The 18,380-nt window shown below is 39.0% G+C and overlaps 1 protein-coding gene across 3 annotated transcripts in view; it reads left to right on the forward strand.

The window, feature by feature from the left end:
• Positions 1–18,380, forward strand: part of MRPL1 (mitochondrial ribosomal protein L1) — a 107,229-nt gene that overhangs the window by 16,843 nt on the left and 72,006 nt on the right. For 2 of the 3 annotated variants that reach the window (XM_054485582.2, XM_054485584.2), the window contains exons 3-5: positions 6,258–6,516; positions 9,710–9,793; positions 11,678–11,749. In XM_054485582.2, coding sequence (XP_054341557.1) covers positions 6,258–6,516; positions 9,710–9,793; positions 11,678–11,749 — 415 coding nt within the window. The remainder of the gene's footprint in view (positions 1–6,257; positions 6,517–9,709; positions 9,794–11,677; positions 11,750–18,380) is intronic. The other variant, XM_054485585.2, reaches the window with a different exon arrangement.

An 18,380-nucleotide genomic window follows, 5' to 3' on the forward strand; every position in this document is an offset into this window, starting at 1 on the left:
TTTTTTTTTTTTTTTTAAATAAATCCAGCCCTAGTCTTAAGTAGGCCCAGTGAAGCTGGACCTTGGGGTTGGGGTTTTCTCAGCATTTCTGTTCCTTCTTTTCATGGCACCACTTATCTGTTGCATGTCTTATGGGGAAGTTTCCTAGCCCTTCCCTAGCTGGATTGGTATGGGATACTGGGCTCTAGACTATTTCCTGCCCTGCTCCCAGTAGGTAGAAGTGTTGTAGGTTTTCATCTTCTTCCTCCCTTCCACCGTTAGACACAGTGCGTGTTTACCTGCCTTTTCCTGTGTGCCTGCAACCGGGTGGGGGGTGGGGGGGCGGTGCGCTTCCAATCTTCTGCTTTGCTCCAGTCTTTTCTGGGAGCACCTGGTGGGAGGTATGTGGAAAATGGCCTGTGAATTGAGTGTGAACTCCCTGTATGCCTGGGTCTCCCAAGAGGTTTATACTGTCACACTAGCCCTAAAATTGTAGCTGGTTGTTTCTTACCTGCTTGCCTTTCTCTCGTGCTCTGGCGCAAGGGAGACTGTGGTGGGAACTGGAGTGTGGGACTGACTGTCCTTGGATTTCAGGTTATTTGCATTCAGTCTCACTCTGTCATGGGTTCAAGAAAAGTTGTGATTTTTATCGAGCTCTTTCTCATTGTTAATGGTCTTTCCAGCTTTTACATTTTAAGTGGAAACAGAACTTCTGCATTTAGTTTAAAAGGAAATGAGTAAACCAGCATCAGAGATGTTAGTGAATTTATTTATGTGATTACACTAAGAAATAAGAATTCCAAATATTTCCATTCCATTAATATGCCCTAGGCATTTTCTCTTTAGTTCTGTTTAGTTCATTTTAGTTTGACAGAGGTTGTACGAATTTCCCCCCACTAATGTCCCAGTGTAAAGGATTCTTCAGCCTTGGAAAGACTTGGATTGGTCTCTTGGGGGTCACAGATTTTCAAAGGCCTTGAAGTGAACTTTATTATATCTCTGATTTTTAAAAATCATATTTTAGGCCAGGTGCAGTAGCTCATGTCTGTAATCCTAGCACTTTGGGAGGCCGAGGCAGGCAGATCACAAGGTCTGGAGTTCGAGACCATCCTAGCCAACATGGTGAAACCCTGTCTCTACTAAAAATAGAAAAAATGAGCCGGGCATGGTGACAGGCACCTGTAGTCCCAGCTACTCCGGAGGCTGAGGCAGGAGAACTGCTTGAACCTGGGAGGTGGACGTTGCAGTGAACCCAGATCGCACCAGTGCACTCCACCCTGGCAACAGAGCGAGACTCCGTCTTAAAAAAAAAAAATCATATTTTATTGGGTATGACCATGGAAATCATGTTTTTGGAGTTAGGAGACAGATGAGGCAGGGAAAAAGTTATTGCTTCTGTACAGTCTCTTATTACTCGTTTAATCTGTGTGGTATAGTTACCCAGGTAACTGCAGCTAAGTTCTGTTCTCTTTGATTCAGACTGCCAGGTGTTTGTCCTCTAACTTCCCAAAAACCTTTCTAGTATGGTTTATTGTATTCTCTGAGAATCACAATATTTAAGGGTTCCTGATAGAGCTTTATATAATTGCATGAACAACAAAGTTCTTCTGAATGTGATTCTTATAAATAAAGATAGCTATTTTTTGGAAGGCCATGGAAAACAGGTGGCAGGTCTGTTAGATTAATTATTATGGGAGGAATTTGTTAAATTGCAGTTCTTTTTTTTTTTTTTTTGCATTATCTTTTGAATCTTTTTTTTTTCTTTTTTATTATTATTATTATTATTATTATTATACTTTAGGCTCTATGGTACATGTGCGCAACGTGCAGGTAAGTTACATATGTATACATGTGCCATGCTGGTGCGCTGCACCCACCAACTCGTCATCTAGCATTAGGTATATCTCCCAATGCTATCCCTCCCCCCTCCCCCCACCCCACAACAGTCCCCGAAGTGTGATGTTCCCCTTCCTGTGTCCATGTGTTCTCATTGTTCAATTCCCACCTATGAGTGAGAATATGCGGTGTTTGGTTTTTTGTTCTTGCAATAGTTTACTGAGAATGATGATTTCCAATTTCATCCATGTCCCTACAAAGGACATGAGCTCATCATTTTTTATGGCTGCATAGTATTCCATGGTGTATATGTGCCACATTTTCTTAATCCAGTCTATCATTGTTGGACATTTGGGTTGGTTCCAAGTCTTTGCTATTGTGAATAATGCTGCAATAAACATACGTGTGCATGTGTCTTTATAGCAGCATGATTTATAGTCCTTTGGGTATATACCCAGTAATGGGATGGCTGGGTCAAATGGAATTTCTAGTTCTAGATCTAAATTGCAGTTCTTTTTTTAAGAATGCATTTTCCTGAGAGTCCTATTTGATCAGTATTATAATGTTGTTATACTTTTTTGTTTATAAATATTTTCACTCAACCACTTTAAATATTTTGTGAAACAAGGTCCAAAGTATAAATAAATTGCAATATACCCAACTCAGACTCTTTATGTATCAGACTTTCATTGAATTTTGCAAATACTTATTAATTTAAAAAGTCATATTTCAGCCTTGGGGAATATCAGATTAATTCCAAATTAGTTGCATAGGTTCCACTATGAGTGAAAATTTAGTGGTGAATTCTGAATTTATGTAAAGTAAGCCTGGAGGCTACAGCTAGAACATTTTGTTTATTTTAAATAGGAGAATTTATTCCTAAAACAGGCTCTCCAAAATCCTTCTGTTGGCTTCTCTGCTGCTTTGCTAAATATAAAGTAAAAATATGGTTGCTCCAGTTTGGAAGGTTTCAGGATTTTGTGGAGTACTTCCACGGTAGCTCTTGAGATGTGTTGTATGCATCCACTTGGGCACTTGCTTAGATTTGTCATCAGTCCAGAAGGATACCCGTGCCCCATTGAAAATGAGCATTGTCATTATCTAATATTCTGTTGAATTGCTCATTAGCTGGGAGGGTACTATTATTAGTGGTGGTAGTAAGAATTTACTGAGTACTATAAGTGAGAATGGAATTATACGTTGAATTGGTTTTTGAGGTCTTTTTTAAAAAATTGTTCTATTGTCATCCATTTCTTTCACATCAGTTTTATAGGACTTCATATTCATTTTCTTCCATAACAAATTGCCATCTCTGCCATAACAAATTACCACAAACTTTGAGGCTTAAAACTACACAAGTTTTTCATTTCACAGTTCAGTAGGTGAGTAGTCTGACATGGATCTCACTGGGCTACAATCAAGGTATTGGCAGTTTTTTTTCTGGAGGCTCTAGGGGATAATGCATTTCCTTGCAATCCCCAGCTTCAAGAGGCCACCCACATTCTTTAGCTCATGGCCCTCATCCTTCATCTTCAAAGCAATGGCTGGTTGCTTGAATTTCTCCAGTGTCATTTTCCCATATCTGTGTGATGCAGTTGGGAAAGGGAAAAGACTCTCACTTTTAAGGACGCATGTGATTAGATTGGGCCCACATAGATAATCTAGGATAACTCTCCATCTCAAGGTCTTTAACCTTATCTCGTCTGCAAGGTCGTTTTTTGTTTTTTTTTTTTTTTTTTTGCCATGTAAGGAATTAGGATATGGGTCTCTTTGAGGCATTATTATTCTGACTACCACAGAACCGGAACATCTTTCCAGAATACTGTTACACTAATTTAAAACTTTTATGGTTAGAAGAGTATAGGCATGATCTGAATTAATGCTGAGAAAGTTACATCACCTCTAGTTCTTTTTATCTTCAAATTCTTATCTGCCATTACCTGGTAAATATATTTTCTTAGATATTTTGTAAGCATCTTGTTAGCTTTTGCTATGTAACAAACCACTCTACAGTTATTTATCATTGCCCACATATCTACGGGTCAGCTGACATAGGCTGGGTTTGATGGATATCTCTGATGACCTTGGCTGGACTTGTAGTGCATCTGTAAGTTTGCAGGTAAGCTGAGAATTGTCTAATGTAGCCTGGGGCTCTGTGGAGGCAGCTCTCTTCCACATGTTTCTCATCCTCCTACCTTTGAGCTAGCCTAGGCCTGTTCTTCTAATGAAAAGGCAGAAATGAACATGAAAGTAGAAACATGTGAAACTTCTTTTGGCCTAAGCATAGAGCAGGGAAACTGTCATCTTTGCTTTATTCTGTCAGCCAAAAGTAGTCACATGGACAAATAAAGGGGCTGGGAAATATACTCCTCCTCTTTAGTGGGAGGAACAACAAAGTCATTTAGCAAAGGGCTTGAATGGAAAGGAGGTAAAGAATTGGGACCAATGATACAGTTGACCCATACTCAAACTTTGTATCCCCCAAACTTCAACTAATCTCTGTGACTGCCTCCCTCACCAGAAACCTGTTTTGCCTTCTTTATTTCTGATCTTAGTTAATGATTCTATTCTATGCCTAGTCACCCAAGCCAGATACCTAGGAAGTATTTTGGAGTCTTTGTTTTCTCCTTTTCCCATCTTCAATATTTACTTTTTTTTTTTTTTTTTTTTTTGAGACAGGGTCTCTGTCACCCACCTGGAGTGCACTGACATAATCAGCTCACTGCAGTCTCAGACTCCTGAGCTCAAGTGATCCTTCCAAATCAGCCTCCTAAGTAGCTGGGACCACAGGTGTGTACCACCATGCCCAGCTAATTTTTTTGGTTTGGTAGAGGCAGGGTCTTGCTATATTGCCCAGGCTGGTCTTGAACTCCTGGCCTCAAACAGTCCTCCTGCCTTGGCCTCCCAAAGTGCTGGAATTGCGGGTGTGAGCCCTCGTGCTTGGCCCAGTATTTAGCTTGACAAGTATTCTCTAATCTGCCATCTTTTCCAGTCTTATTACTGTTGCTACTCTGGTTCAGGTTCTCATATCTCTGAGAAGAAAGGGAGGGAACAGACTCTTAATTGTTTTCAATCCTACTTCCTTCAGATCTGTCTCTTATATTGCAGCTAGAATACCTTGCCTAAAATACAGATGTCACTCCTGTTTACTGACTTCTTATTGCCTCTAAAGGATGCCCCCTATGCTCTGTCTTTTCTAACCTCATCTTCCACTCTTGCCTGCCTTCTCTTTTACCATTTTAGTTCAGAAGTCAGCAAACTTTGGCGAGTGAGCCAATCTTGTTTACCGACTATATTTGCACTACAGTGGCAGCGTTGAGTCATTGCAGCAGAGAACATATGGCTCACAAAGCTAAAACATTTACTCTCTGGTCCTTTACAGAAAAAGTTTGCCAACTCTGCTCTAGTCGTGTAGATCTTATAATAGCTTCCTTCTTATACCATTTTATTTTATGCCTCAGTACTTTTTATTACATTGTTTCTTTACCTGGCTGACTCTATTATTTTTTAAATAATGGCTTTATTAAGGTATCATATAATTACATATCATACAATTCACCCATTTAAAGTGTACACTTCATTGGTTGTTAGTATACTCACAGTTGTGCAGCCATCACTCTGTTCAGTTTTAGAGCATTTTCATTGCTCTCCCAGAAAACCCCATGCCCATGAGCATTCACTTCTTGTTCCCCTAACCTCCTCTTCTAGCACTAGACAACCACCAGATGTACTTTTCAGTCTCTTAGGTTTGCTCATTCTTGATATTCGGTATAAATGGAATAATATATGGGCTTTTGTGACTGGCTTCTTTCACTTAGCTTAATGTTTTTAGGGTTCATGCGTGTTGTAGCATTGATCAATATTTCATTCTTTTATTAATTGTTGATTAATATTCCATTATATGGACATACCACATTTTATGTATCCATTCATCAGTTGATAGACATTTGGGTTGTTTCTGCTTTTTGGCTGTTATGAATAATGCTGCTAAGAACATTTGTGTACTAGATTTTGTGTCATATGTTTTCACTTCTTTGGGGTGCTAACACTTCCTTATCCATTAAGAATTGACTTTGAGGTCATTTCCTCTATAACTTTTCCCTAGCCTCCTAGGCTGGATTGAATGTCTTTTCTCTCAGGCTCTGATGATGCTCTTGTATTACTACATTATATTGAAATGACCTGTTAGTATGTCTTTCTGCTCTACTCCTCTGTAAGTTTCTGGAGAGCAGCATCAGTGCCGTAATTCAACTTATTCATGACTTCAGACATTAGAAAAGTTCACTTCATGTTTGTTGAATTAGAAAAACTGTAAAGCAGTCTATGCTTTTGAATTAAAATATAATTCATCCTTTGTTTTTTTTTCTCTTATGTACATTGGCTTTTTAAAAAAAAACTCTTAGAATATATATTGATGTAACTCAACTTTATTTTCTTTTAAGGTCTGCAAAGAAAACAAAAAAAGGTGCTAAAGAAAAAACACTAGATGAGAAAAAAGATGAAATAGAAAAAATAAAAGCATATCCCTATATGGAAGGCGAACCTGAGGATGATGTCTATTTAAAACGCTTATACCCAAGACAGATATATGAGGTGGAGAAAGCTGTTCACTTACTTAAGAAATTTCAAATTCTTGACTTTACTAGTCCAAAGCAAAGTGTTTATCTTGATTTGACACTGGATATGGCACTGGGAAAGAAGGTATGTAGAGTCCATTAAAATAAGTTTACCTGTGAACAGTGGCTATATGAATTGGTGTTTCTTTATTTTATTTTATTGTTATTATTATTTTTGAGACAGGGTCTTCTTGCTGTGTTGCCCAGGCTGGAGTGCGGTGGTATGGTCTCAGCTCACTGCAGACTCCACCTCCCGGGTTCAGGTGATCCTGCCACCTCAGCTTCCTGAGTAGCTGGGACTACAGGTGTGTTCTACCACGCCCAGCTAATTTTTGTACTTTTAGTACAGATGAGGTTTCCCCATTTTGCCCAGGCTGGTTTTGAACTCTGGGGCTCAAGCACTCTGCGCTCCTTGGCCTCCCAAAGTGCTGGGATTACATGCATGAGCCACTGTGCCTGGCCTCTTAATTTTAAAAATTGTTGCCTCTCATAATTTTTAGAAAACTTCGTGCTCTTTCTGTGCTTTAGCATGAAAAATGTTTGTTCATTTAAAAATTTTCCAAATATAAAATTTGTTGAAAACACTCCAGAGAGTTAACACAGATTTCCTATTTCCCCTAAGAGAGTCACTAGTACAAATTTCAACAAAAGTAGTGTTAAAATTAATTGAGGTATCACTGTAACTTTGAAAAGTGACTTAAACTGCCTAGGTGGCATGTTTCTTCTCTGTAAATGAGGGCTGTGGATTAGCTCAGTCCAGATGTGTCCTTCAGATGTGTTCCTTGGGGTCCTGGTTTCAGACTAAGTTTTCATAGGTGGGATTCCAAGCTCCTCACTCTTGCTTCAACCAAAGCTTCTGTGCTTTTTTTATATATTGGAATTCAACAGAGTACTATTGATTATAAAACTCTAAATTAGAAGCAGGAAAGACACTAGTTTAGTATTAAAGTCTATTATATAGCCCTAAATCCCTAAATTTTATAAGCTTCTTGCTTAAGAGTTCTAATTTTTTTAGAAATGATTTTAATTTTTATTCTAAAGATGTCTCTCTTTTTTTTTTTTTTAACAAACTAGAACGTATAAGTTTTTTAATATAATTTAACAAGCTCAACGACAGCAATACTAGAGCACCTAGGAGGAGGCAGTACAACGCAGTGCTTAAGAGCACAGGCTCTGGAGTCTGCCTACAGTACAGACCGGAAACCTGCTTCATTGCTTTTTGAGTTGGGCTTCTTTACTTCATGACTTTGGGTTTAATGCTTAACCTCTTCAAATCTCAGTTTTTTCATCTCTTTCTAAAAGGGAATAAAAGGTTGTCGAGGATTAAACGAGATAATGCCTGTAAAGGACTTAGTACGTGCTTAATAATAATAGTCAACATTTACTGAAAAATTTTCTGTATACTAGATACAATGCTAAATGCTTTGCATGCGTTTTCTCATTTAATTCTATAATAATCTCAGAAGAGGAAGCTGAGGCATCGAAAGTGAAATAACTTGCTGAAGGTCATAGAATAGAGGGCAGAGGTAAGATTTGAAGTGAGGTCTGTCTCATTTCTGTGTTCTCATTTATTAGAAACAGTTTATAATAGCCATGTTACAATTTTTTATTTTGTATCAGAGTGTTACTGTTCTTTTATTTTGAAAATTTTGAACTGTTCAAGATGATCACTTTCTCAGTCAACCATTAGTGTAGTTCATAATGATGTTTTGCAGCACCACAGGCTTCATTTCATACATGGAAACTACTTGTAAACTAGTGACATTGAGAAGATACTATTGCCTTCCTAAGGCTTTTTGTTGTTGTTGTTGTTCTTCATAGAGTGCTTATACAACAAGCCAGTATTCCTCAGGGGATGCTATTTTTGTGACTGCTTACCATTGAGAAATTTGCTGAAACCAGTTGTGACATGTTAATGGCAAAGGAATGCCAGTCCATAAAACTAAGCTGTATGACTGATATAAAGTATACTTAAGAATTTGTCCCTCCAGGCCGGGCAGAGTGGCTCACGCCTGTAATCCCAGCACTTTGGAAGGTGGAGGCGGGCGGATCATGAGGTCAGGAGATCGAGACCATCCTGCCTAACACGGTGAAACCCCATCTCTACTAAAAATACAAAAAAAAATTTAGCTGGGCATGGTGGCGGGCACCTGTAGTCCCAGCTACTTGGGAGGCTGAGGCAGGAGAATGGCGTGAACTTGGGAGGCAGAGCTTGCAGTGAGCCGAGATCACACCACTGCACTCCAGCCTGGGAGACAGAGCAAGACTCCGAGTTAAAAAAAAAAAAAAAGAATTTGTCCCTCCTTGTCTGTAAAGAAATCCCGAGGAGGATGTTTCTACTCAAAATAAGGTTTTTCTAAAAATATTGTTCTTTCAATAAGTTTTATTAGGGGAACAACCACCTTTTCTTCCAAACCTTAAGGCTGCAACGAAAGAGGGCCTAGAATTTGTTTCTCTGTAAAATCTCCCTGAGAGATCTAGGCCTCAGGCCTCAATAGTTCCTGGTCAAAATGACTAGACAGATTAGTTTAGTGGTCCTGTAAAATCTCCACCTGTATTAGCGTGCCTCAATTGCATGCCATTGTTTATTTAGGATTTTCCAATTCACTTTCTAAATAAATCTGAAAGTGGTGATGGTCTAGGTTGTTTCAAAAATAGAGTCACTCAGAAGATCCCTTTAGGCTCGACATTTTGTCTTGGGTTTAGGGTTTACAATTCCTGATAGTTTAGAGCCAATGATGGCAATTGGGGGTGACCTACTGGGCAGATCAGCTGGATATAGTCTATTGTTCAGCATGTACAGCTGTAGTCATGTCTCCCTGATGGTGTCAGAAGATTACATGGGTTTAAAACAAATTTAATTGAAGGTAGCAAACATTTATTATACATCAGATGGAAAGCATTGTACTAGTGCTGGGGAAGATGTTGATATGCAAACACATTTCATAATATTTGAGAGACTGTGATGAATGATGTAGAGATAGAAACCAAGTGGCATGGGATTATGAAGCTGGAAAAAGAGATTTTAGTTTTTTATTCTCAAAAAAATATAATCTTGAAAAAGTTTCTTAAAAAAAAAATGATCTGTTGTGCTTTAAATTGTAATCGATGAATAGTAATTCATGAATAGTAATCAATGAATAGTTCTGAATTAATGGAAGAACAAAGAGTAGAATCAGAACACTGAAAACAAAACATGTCCGTTCTTGTTTTATATAGAGTGTGTGAGATAGAAAAGATTAACTTTACGTAATTATTTTTCCTTGTCATGTGTTTAGAAAAACGTGGAGCCATTTACCAGTGTTCTTAGTTTGCCATACCCATTTGCTTCTGAAATCAATAAAGTTGCTGTATTTACAGAGGTGAGTAACTTCCGTCAACTATTTATATCATTTAATTTTTTTTTTTGAGACGGAGTCTCACTCTGTCACCAGGCTGGAGTACAGTGGCACAACCTCGGCTCACTGCAACCTCTGCCTCCGAGGTTCAAGCAGTTCTCCTGCCTCAGCCTCCCGAGTAGCTGGGACTACAGGTGCGCACCACCACGCCCAGCTAATTTTTGTATTTTTAGTAGAGACAGGGTTTCACCATGTTGGCCAGGGTAGTCTTGATCTCTTGACCTTGTGATCCGCCCACCTTCGCCTCCCAAAGTGCTGGGATTACAGGTGTGAGCCACCGCGTCCGGCCTCATCATTTAAATTTGTTTAGCGATGACTAATTAATCATTAATTATTAACCAATCATTAGCACCCTGAATAAATGGAGTTAGAGAAAATCCTAGCATTCACCTAGTCTTATTTTCCCCATTTGGAGCTCAAAACAGTTAGATGATTTATTTGAGGTTATATTATTAGCTTGAGAAAGAGCTAAATTAGAACATTAGTTTCATTATTACTAGAATGCTACATTATGTTTCTCACAAGAAACTGAAGAGTGGAATTTATCAATTTTATCCTATTAACTGCTGCTTTCTGTTCAAACTTCTCTCCCCAGACAAGATTATTTTAAAGCAATGGAACCATTTAGTACTGTGGTGCCTTAGAAACCACAACTTTCAAAAGTATCTAGTCTTTATAAAACTGTCCTAAATAAATGTTTGTTTATAATGTGTTTATGAATTTCTTTTTTAATCATCCACAAACTATAATTGTTCTGAATGTAATATCCCTGATGCATTTAATTGAAAATTCATGCATTCAGTTCTTTTTTGAGACAGGGTCTTGGTCTGTTGTCCATGCTGGAGTACAGTGGTGCAGTCATACTCACTATAGCCTCGGACTCCTGGGCTCAAGCGATTCTCCCGCCTCAGCCTACTGAGTAGCTGGAACTGCGGGTGCTAGCCGCTATATGGCAGGCTAATTTTTTTTTTTTTTTTCTTTGAGACGGAGTCTTGCTCTTGTTGCCCAGGCTGGAGTGCAATGGCATGATCTTGGCTTACTGCAACCTCTGCCTCCTGGGTTCAAGCGATTCTCTTGCCTCAGCCTCCCGAGTAACTGTGATTACAGGCATGTACCACCACACTTGGCTAATTTTGTATTTTTAGTAGAGACAGGGTTTCTCCATGTTGGTCAGGCTGGTCTCAAGCTCCTGACCTTAGGTGACTGCCTGCCTTGGCCTCTCAAAGTCCTGAGATTACAGGCGTGAGCCACCACGCCCAGCCTGGCAGGCTAATTTTTAAGATTTTTTTTAGAGATGGGAGGTCTCACTTTGTTGCCCAGGCTGGTCTAGCACTCTTGGCTTCAAGTGATCCTCTTGATTCAGCCTGCTAAAGTGTTGGGATTACAGGTGTGACTCACTGCACCTGGTTTGCATTTTCTTTTTTTTTTTTTTTTTTGAGATGGAGTCTGACTCTGCCACCCAGGCTGGAGTGCAGTGGTGCGATATCAGCTTACTGCATCCTCTCCCTCCTGGGTTCAAGGATTCTTCTGCATCAGCCTCCTGAGTAGCTGGGACTACAGGTGTATGCCACCACGTCCTGCCAATTTTTGTATTTTTAGTAGAGACAGAGTTTTGCCATGTTGGCCAGGCTAGTCTTGAACTCCTGACATCAGGGGAACTATCCGCCTCAGCCTCCCAAACTTCTGGGATTACCAGTGAGAGCCACTGCATCCAGCCGCATTTTCAATTAAAAATAAAAGCTACAATTTGTACTTTGAACTGTGATATTATTTCTGACAACATACTTCAAAGCAGACTGAATATATTTAAAATTAATGACTGATGTTCAAATTATTGTGTTTTGGTAGAATGCATCAGAGGTCAAAATAGCGGAAGAAAATGGAGCTGCATTTGCAGGAGGCACTAGTCTGATACAGAAGGTACAGTGTTGTTTTCATATTCATTAGGTATAGAGATGATTCTGTTATCTTTACCATTCATTGATTTATTATATGTGGAACACTAGTCTCATATCTTATGATAAATAGTTAATAGGTCTTTATAAGAGCAGGAAAAAAATTTCCGACTTTTTTCAGTTTCAAAATCAAGCTACGAGAAAACTATCCAGACAGTCTGATTTTGTGTGTGTGTGAGTTTATTTGGGGTGTGTGTGTGTGTGTGTGTGTGTGTGTGTTTGTGTGTGTTTGAGACAAGGTCTGTCTCTGTTGTCCAGACTAGAATATGATGGTGCAATTATGGCTCACTGCAGCCTTGAAATCCTGAGCTCAAGTAATCCTCCTGCCTCAGCCTTCTGAGTAGCTGGGACTAAGGTGCATGCCACTGCACTTGGCTAATTTTTTTGTAGAGATAGGGTTCTTGCTTGTTGCCCAGGCTGGTCTTGAACTCTTGGCATCAAGCAATCCTCCTGCCTTGGCCTCCCAAAGTACTGGGATTACAGGTGTGAGCCACCACACCCAACCTCAGACAGTCTGATGTTGATTATACTTATATTATTGTGATTATTATTATTACTGTTTTTCGCTTGCTTCTTTTTTGTCTGAGAGTTTTGTGGATAGATAGGAAAGGGCAGTGTGACTCTGGTTTTGAATGTAAGGTTTAAAATGAAATCCACAAGGTTGCATGGATTTCACTGATACACATGGACACCTCTATTCATGTTTTGAAGATCAAATATTTGTTTTTTTTTCTTGGAGTGAAGGTGTAATTCACTTAGTAGATCATAAAGTATGGTATCTGCCCTCTATAATGTTGGTGCTTTTGGTTCCTCTTAACTTTTAGCTTCTATTCCTTTCAGAATGGCATAGGCTCAGTATGGTAGCAACAAATGATTATATAGCCTGCCTTTAGAAGGTAACAGAGCTTCGCTGGACGCAGTGTCTCATGCCTGTTATCTCAGCACTTTGGGAGGCTGAGGTGGGCAGATCACTTGAGGCCAGGAGTTTGGGACCAGCCTGGCCAACAGGGTGAATCCCCACCTCTACTAAAAATACAAAAATTAGCCAGGCGTGGTGGCACATACCTGTAATCCCAGCTACTTGGGAGGCTGAGGCACGAGAATCTCTTGAACCCGGGAGGTGGAGTTGGCAGTGAGCCGAGATTGCGCCTACACTCCACCCTAGGCAACAGAGCAAGACTCTGTCTCCAAAAAATAAATAAATAAAATAAATAAACAAACAAATAAATAAAATAACAGAGCTTGGAGAGTCTCTTTGAAAACGAGAACTTTTTTTTTTTCCTTTTTAAGAGGTAGGAAGAAGAGGCATGGAGTTATTTCTGAAAATACAAAAGATTTTTCTTAGTGTTCTCTCTAAAAGTTCCTACTCTAGATAAAATCCTTTATTATAAAGTTATGGAATTTTTTTTTATTATACTTTAAGTTCTAGGGTAGATGTGCACAACGTGCAGGTTTGTTACATGTGTATGTATGTGCCATGTTGGTGTGCTGCACCCATTAACTTGTCATTTACATTAGGTATATCTCCTAATGCTATCCCTCCCCCCTCCCCCACTCCAAGACAGGGCCCGGTGTGTGATGTTCCCCACCCTATCAATTCAACAAGAAGAGCTAACTATCCTAAATATATATGCACCCAATACAGGGGCACCCAGATTCATAAAGCAAGTCCTTAGAGACCTAGAAAGAGACTTAGACTCCCACACAATAATAATGGGAGACTTTAACACCCCACTGTCAACATTAGACACATCAACAAGACAGAAAGTTAAGAAGGATATCCAGGAATTGAACTCAGCTCTGCACCAAGCAGACCTGATAGACATCTACCCAACTCTCCACCCCAAATCAACAGAATATGCATTCTTCTCTGCACCACATTGCACTTATTCCAAAATTGACCACATAGTTGGAAGTAAAGCACTCCTCAGCAAATGTAAAAGAACAGAAATTATAACAAACTGTCTCTGAGACCACAGTGCAATCAAACCAGAACTCAGGATTAAGAACCTCACTCAAAACCGCTCGACTACATGGAAACTGAACAACCTGCTCCTGAATGACTACTGGGTACATAACGAAATGAAGGCAGAAATAAAGATGTTCTTTGAAACCAATGAGAGCAAAGACACAACATACCAGAATCTCTGGCACACATTTAAAGCAGTGTGTAGAGAGAAATTTATAGCACTAAATGCCCACAAGAGAAAGCAGGAAAGATCTAAAATTGACACCCTAACATCACAATTAAAAGAACTAGAGAAGCAAGAGCAAACTAATTCAAAAGCTAGCAGAAGGCAAGAAATAACTAAGATCAGAACAGAACTGAAGGAGATAGAGACACAAAAAACCCTTCAAAAAATCAATGAATCCATTAGCTGGTTTTTTGAAGAGATCAACAAAATTGATAGACCGCTAACAAGACTAATACAGAAGAAAAGAGAAGAATCAAATAGATGCAATAAAAAATGATAAAGGGGATATCACCAACCATCCCACAGAAATACAAACTACCATCAGAGAATACTATAAACACCTCTACGCAAATAAACTAGAAAATCTAGAAATGGATAAATTCCTGGACATATACACCCTCCCAAGACTAAACCAGGAAGAAGTTAAATCCCTGAATAGACCAATAACAGGCTCTGAAATTGGGGCAATAATTAATAGCCTATCAACCAAAAAAAGTCCAGGACCAGACGGATTCACAGCCAGATTCTACCAGAGGTAAAGAGGAGCTGGTACCATTCCTTCTGAAACTATTCCAATCAATAGAAAAAGAGGGAATCCTCCCTAATTCATTTTATGAGGCCAGCATCATCCTGATACCAAAGCCTGGCAGAGACACAACAAAAAAAGAGAATTTTAGACCAATATCCCTGATGAACATCAATGCAAAAATCCTCAGTAAAATACTGGCAAACCAAATGCAGCAGCACATCAAAAAGCTAAAGTTTATCCACCACAATCAAGTGGGCTTCATCCTGGGATGCAAGGCTGGTTCAACATACGCAAATCAATAAATGTAATCCATCATATAAACAGAACCAAAGACAAAAACCACATGATTAGAAAAGACCTTCGACAAAATTCAACAGCCCTTCATGCTAAAAACTCTCAATAAACTAGGTATTGATGGGACGTATCTCAAAACAATAAGAGCTATTTATGACAAACCCACAGCCAATATCATACTGAATGGGCAAAAACTGGAAGCATTCCCTTTGAAAACTGGCACAAGACAGGGATGCTCTCTCTCACTCCTATTCAACATAGTGTTGGAAGTTCTGGCCAGGGCAATCAGGCAAGAGAAAGAAATAAAGGATATTCAATTAGGAAAAGAGGAAGTCAAATTGTCCCTGTTTGCAGATCACATGATTGTATATTTAGAAAACCCCATCGTCTCAGCCCAAAACCTCCTTAAGCTGATAAGCAACTTCAGCAAAGTCTCAGGATACAAAATCAATGTGCAAAAATCACAAGCATTTCTATATGTTATGGAATTTTTGCCGGGGAGGAGGAAGTAGACAGGAAATAGTGACTTGAAAATTTATCCTTTGTCGCATATTCAAATTTTCATTTGGGGAACTTTTAACTGGGCCCGTCCTTTGAGATATACAGCAGTGCTCATAGTTTGTTTTTTCCTGCCCCTAAAAGTACTCTAAATTTGGTGAGGATTCTGGATTTTAAATAAAGAGGGTCTTCAGAATGATTTTTGGTTGCAGAACTAGTGGAAAGTAGGAAGAGTATGCTTTAATACAGGTTCTAGGCCAAAGTCAGTGGTACTCAGTTCTTTCTGATGTATTATTAATTTTAATTAAAAAATTATTAAAACTTTTAATTATTAAAAAATAATCATCACAAATGTTTGGGAATTTGAGAATAGACCTGGGTCTCTAGAATCAGAGAACTAATCTTGAGTTTGTATACAGCTTTCTGTTTTCTTCTTGCAACCACTAAAGTTACCTTGTAGAACTGTCATAGCCACTCCTTTGGTTCGTTTTTTTTTTTTGGTTTTTTTTTCCATTTTTTTTGAGACAGTGTGTTGTTGCATCACCCAGGCTGGAGTGCAGTGACGTGATCTCGGCTCACTGCAACCTCTGCCTCCTGAGTTCAAGTGATTCTCCTGCCTCAGCCTCCCTAGTAGCTGGGATTACAGGTGCCTGCCACCGTGCCCGGCTAATTTTTGTATTTTTGGTAGAGATGGGGTTTTGCCACATTGGCCAGACTGGTCTCGAACTCCTGGCCTCAAGTGATCTGCCCGCCTTGGCCTCCCAAAGTGTTGGGATTATAGGCGTGAGCCACTGCTCCCAGCCAAGACATCACGCCTGGCCTTTGGTTCTTAAATGTTAAGCAAGAAGTTACCTCTCAAGAAAGAAATGGTAATAGAGCAGAAAGTGTTATGAAGCTGTAAGCTCAGTAAATGAAACACATTTTTTAAAGTAACCCAAATAAGGAAGCCAAAGACATTTTAAAGTTCTGTAGTATAGAAAATATTAACAGGTGCAGAATTTCTCTTTAGGGCCCCAGTAGAGGATCTGTTATTAGAGGGAGCATGCTACCTGTATAAGGCATCATAGGATAAGTTTGCAAGTTACCCCGTGGTGTCTTTTTAAAGCTAGTCCATGTTATTTGTAGAAGGTATTCAGGTTATGAGGTAAATTCAATACAGTTTAGTAAATAATATTATGGCTGCAATTTTTTGTACATTCCTGTGTTTTTAAATTAGTTTATCATTTTGCTTAGTTCTATAAAATGCCAAGTAGGATAAATTTACGTAGTCATTTCTTTTTTTTTTTTCTTTTTGAGATGGAGTTTTGCTCTTGTTGCCCAGTGGGGAGTGCAATGGCGCAATCTTGGCTCACTGCAACCTCCGCCTCCTGGGTTCAAGCGATTCTCCTGACTCTGCCTCCCGAGTAGCTGGGATTACAGGCACCTGCCACCACGCCCAGCTAATTTTTATTATTTTTAGTAGAGACGGGGTTTCACTGTGTTGGCCAGGCTGGTCTTGAACTCCTGACCTTAGGCGATCCAACCTTCCTCGGCCTCTCAAAGTGCTGAGATTACAGGCGTGAGCACCACGTAGTAATTTCTTAGATAACACATTCATTTATTAAATTTTATTTTATTTTGAAACATCACAGATATGCCTGGTTCTGAGTGATTTTAAAGTAACTTCATATTTTTACTTGTCTCTAAGAGCATGATTTCCATCCACAGTTTTTTATTATTCCAAGATACAATCTTACTTACAGCATAACTTCCAAACATAATTTTAATTTAAAGGAACATGTCATAGAATTAGGATTGGAAAGTCTTGAAATAGAAATCTCACATACAGTTCTTTGACATTTAGAAATTGCCTCTGCTTTCCTTTTTCCAGTGATGAGACCCCTGGTTCTGGACCCACACTGCCTGTTTTTCAATTCTAGCTCTGCCTCTTAGGTGTGTACAGACTGACTCATCCTCCCTGAGCCCTCAGTTTTTTTTATCTGGAATGTGTGGTCAATACTGGTACCTGTCTCAAGGGTTGTTATGAAGACTGGATGTTCTAAATTATATTAAGTATTTAGCAGAATGCTTGGCACATGAGAAGTGCCCATTTAATGTAAGTTGTTGTTAAGGAGAGGAGAGTATGTTATTTAAGGACTAAAAATTTGTACAAAGAATAGTAACAGAAGGATAAAATTCCATAGTCATTGCTTAATTTTGTCAGAATTCAAGTTTTTAATTCACCGTGTACCCTTAAATCAAGGCTTTGAATGGCATATTGTGGTAAGATTTCATACAAAGAGAATCATTGGTAAAATATTTCCTGCTTGGGCAGTGGCACGATCTCGGCTTACTGCAACCTCTGCCTTCCTGGCTTCAAGCAATCCTCCCACATCAGCCTCCCGGTTACCTGGGACTACAGACGTGTGCCACCACGCCCGGCTAATTTTAGTATTTTTTGTGGAGACAGAGTTTTGCCTTGTTGCCCAGGCTAATTTCAAGGCTCCTGAGCTCAATTGATTTGCCTGCCTTGGCCTCCCAAAGTGCTGGGATTACAGGTGTGGAGTTTAAGTGGAGTATATTGTATGTTTAAGTGGAGTATATTAAGTAGAGTTTAAGTGGAGTATATTGTAGTAGTATAATAGTTATTTTAGGTGCTTGCCTGAATTAATAAAAATGTTTTCTAAAAATTGAATATTAATTCCTTTGTTCTGAGAATGGATATAGAGTATGGATAATAAACTATAAGTGAACTTGTCTTTGATCACCCCCTCTTCTTTTATTCTTAGTTATTGGTGGTAAGGAAAATTTCAGTTTCAGTTCTTTGTGAAAATAATTATAAATTCAATTCTCTGATGCTCTAAATTTAGGAAGCTAGTGGTTGCTAGTGAGTTTGGCAGTTAGTGGTTATTAATTTTACATGTGATCTGTTGCAAAATTTTCAGCTTTTGTAGGTTCCTTCAGTTTTAATAAATATATGAATTTAACTTTGTGGGATTCTGTGAGCCACGCACACATTCATTGCTGTGTTGTAACTTGTAACACTTTTGCCTAACACAACCCAAAGGAAGAAACCATTAATTTTTTTTTTTTTGAGGATG

Source organism: Pongo pygmaeus, chromosome 3, assembly GCF_028885625.2.
Source record: "Pongo pygmaeus isolate AG05252 chromosome 3, NHGRI_mPonPyg2-v2.0_pri, whole genome shotgun sequence".
In the NCBI taxonomy this organism is placed as follows: Eukaryota; Metazoa; Chordata; class Mammalia; order Primates; family Hominidae; genus Pongo; species Pongo pygmaeus.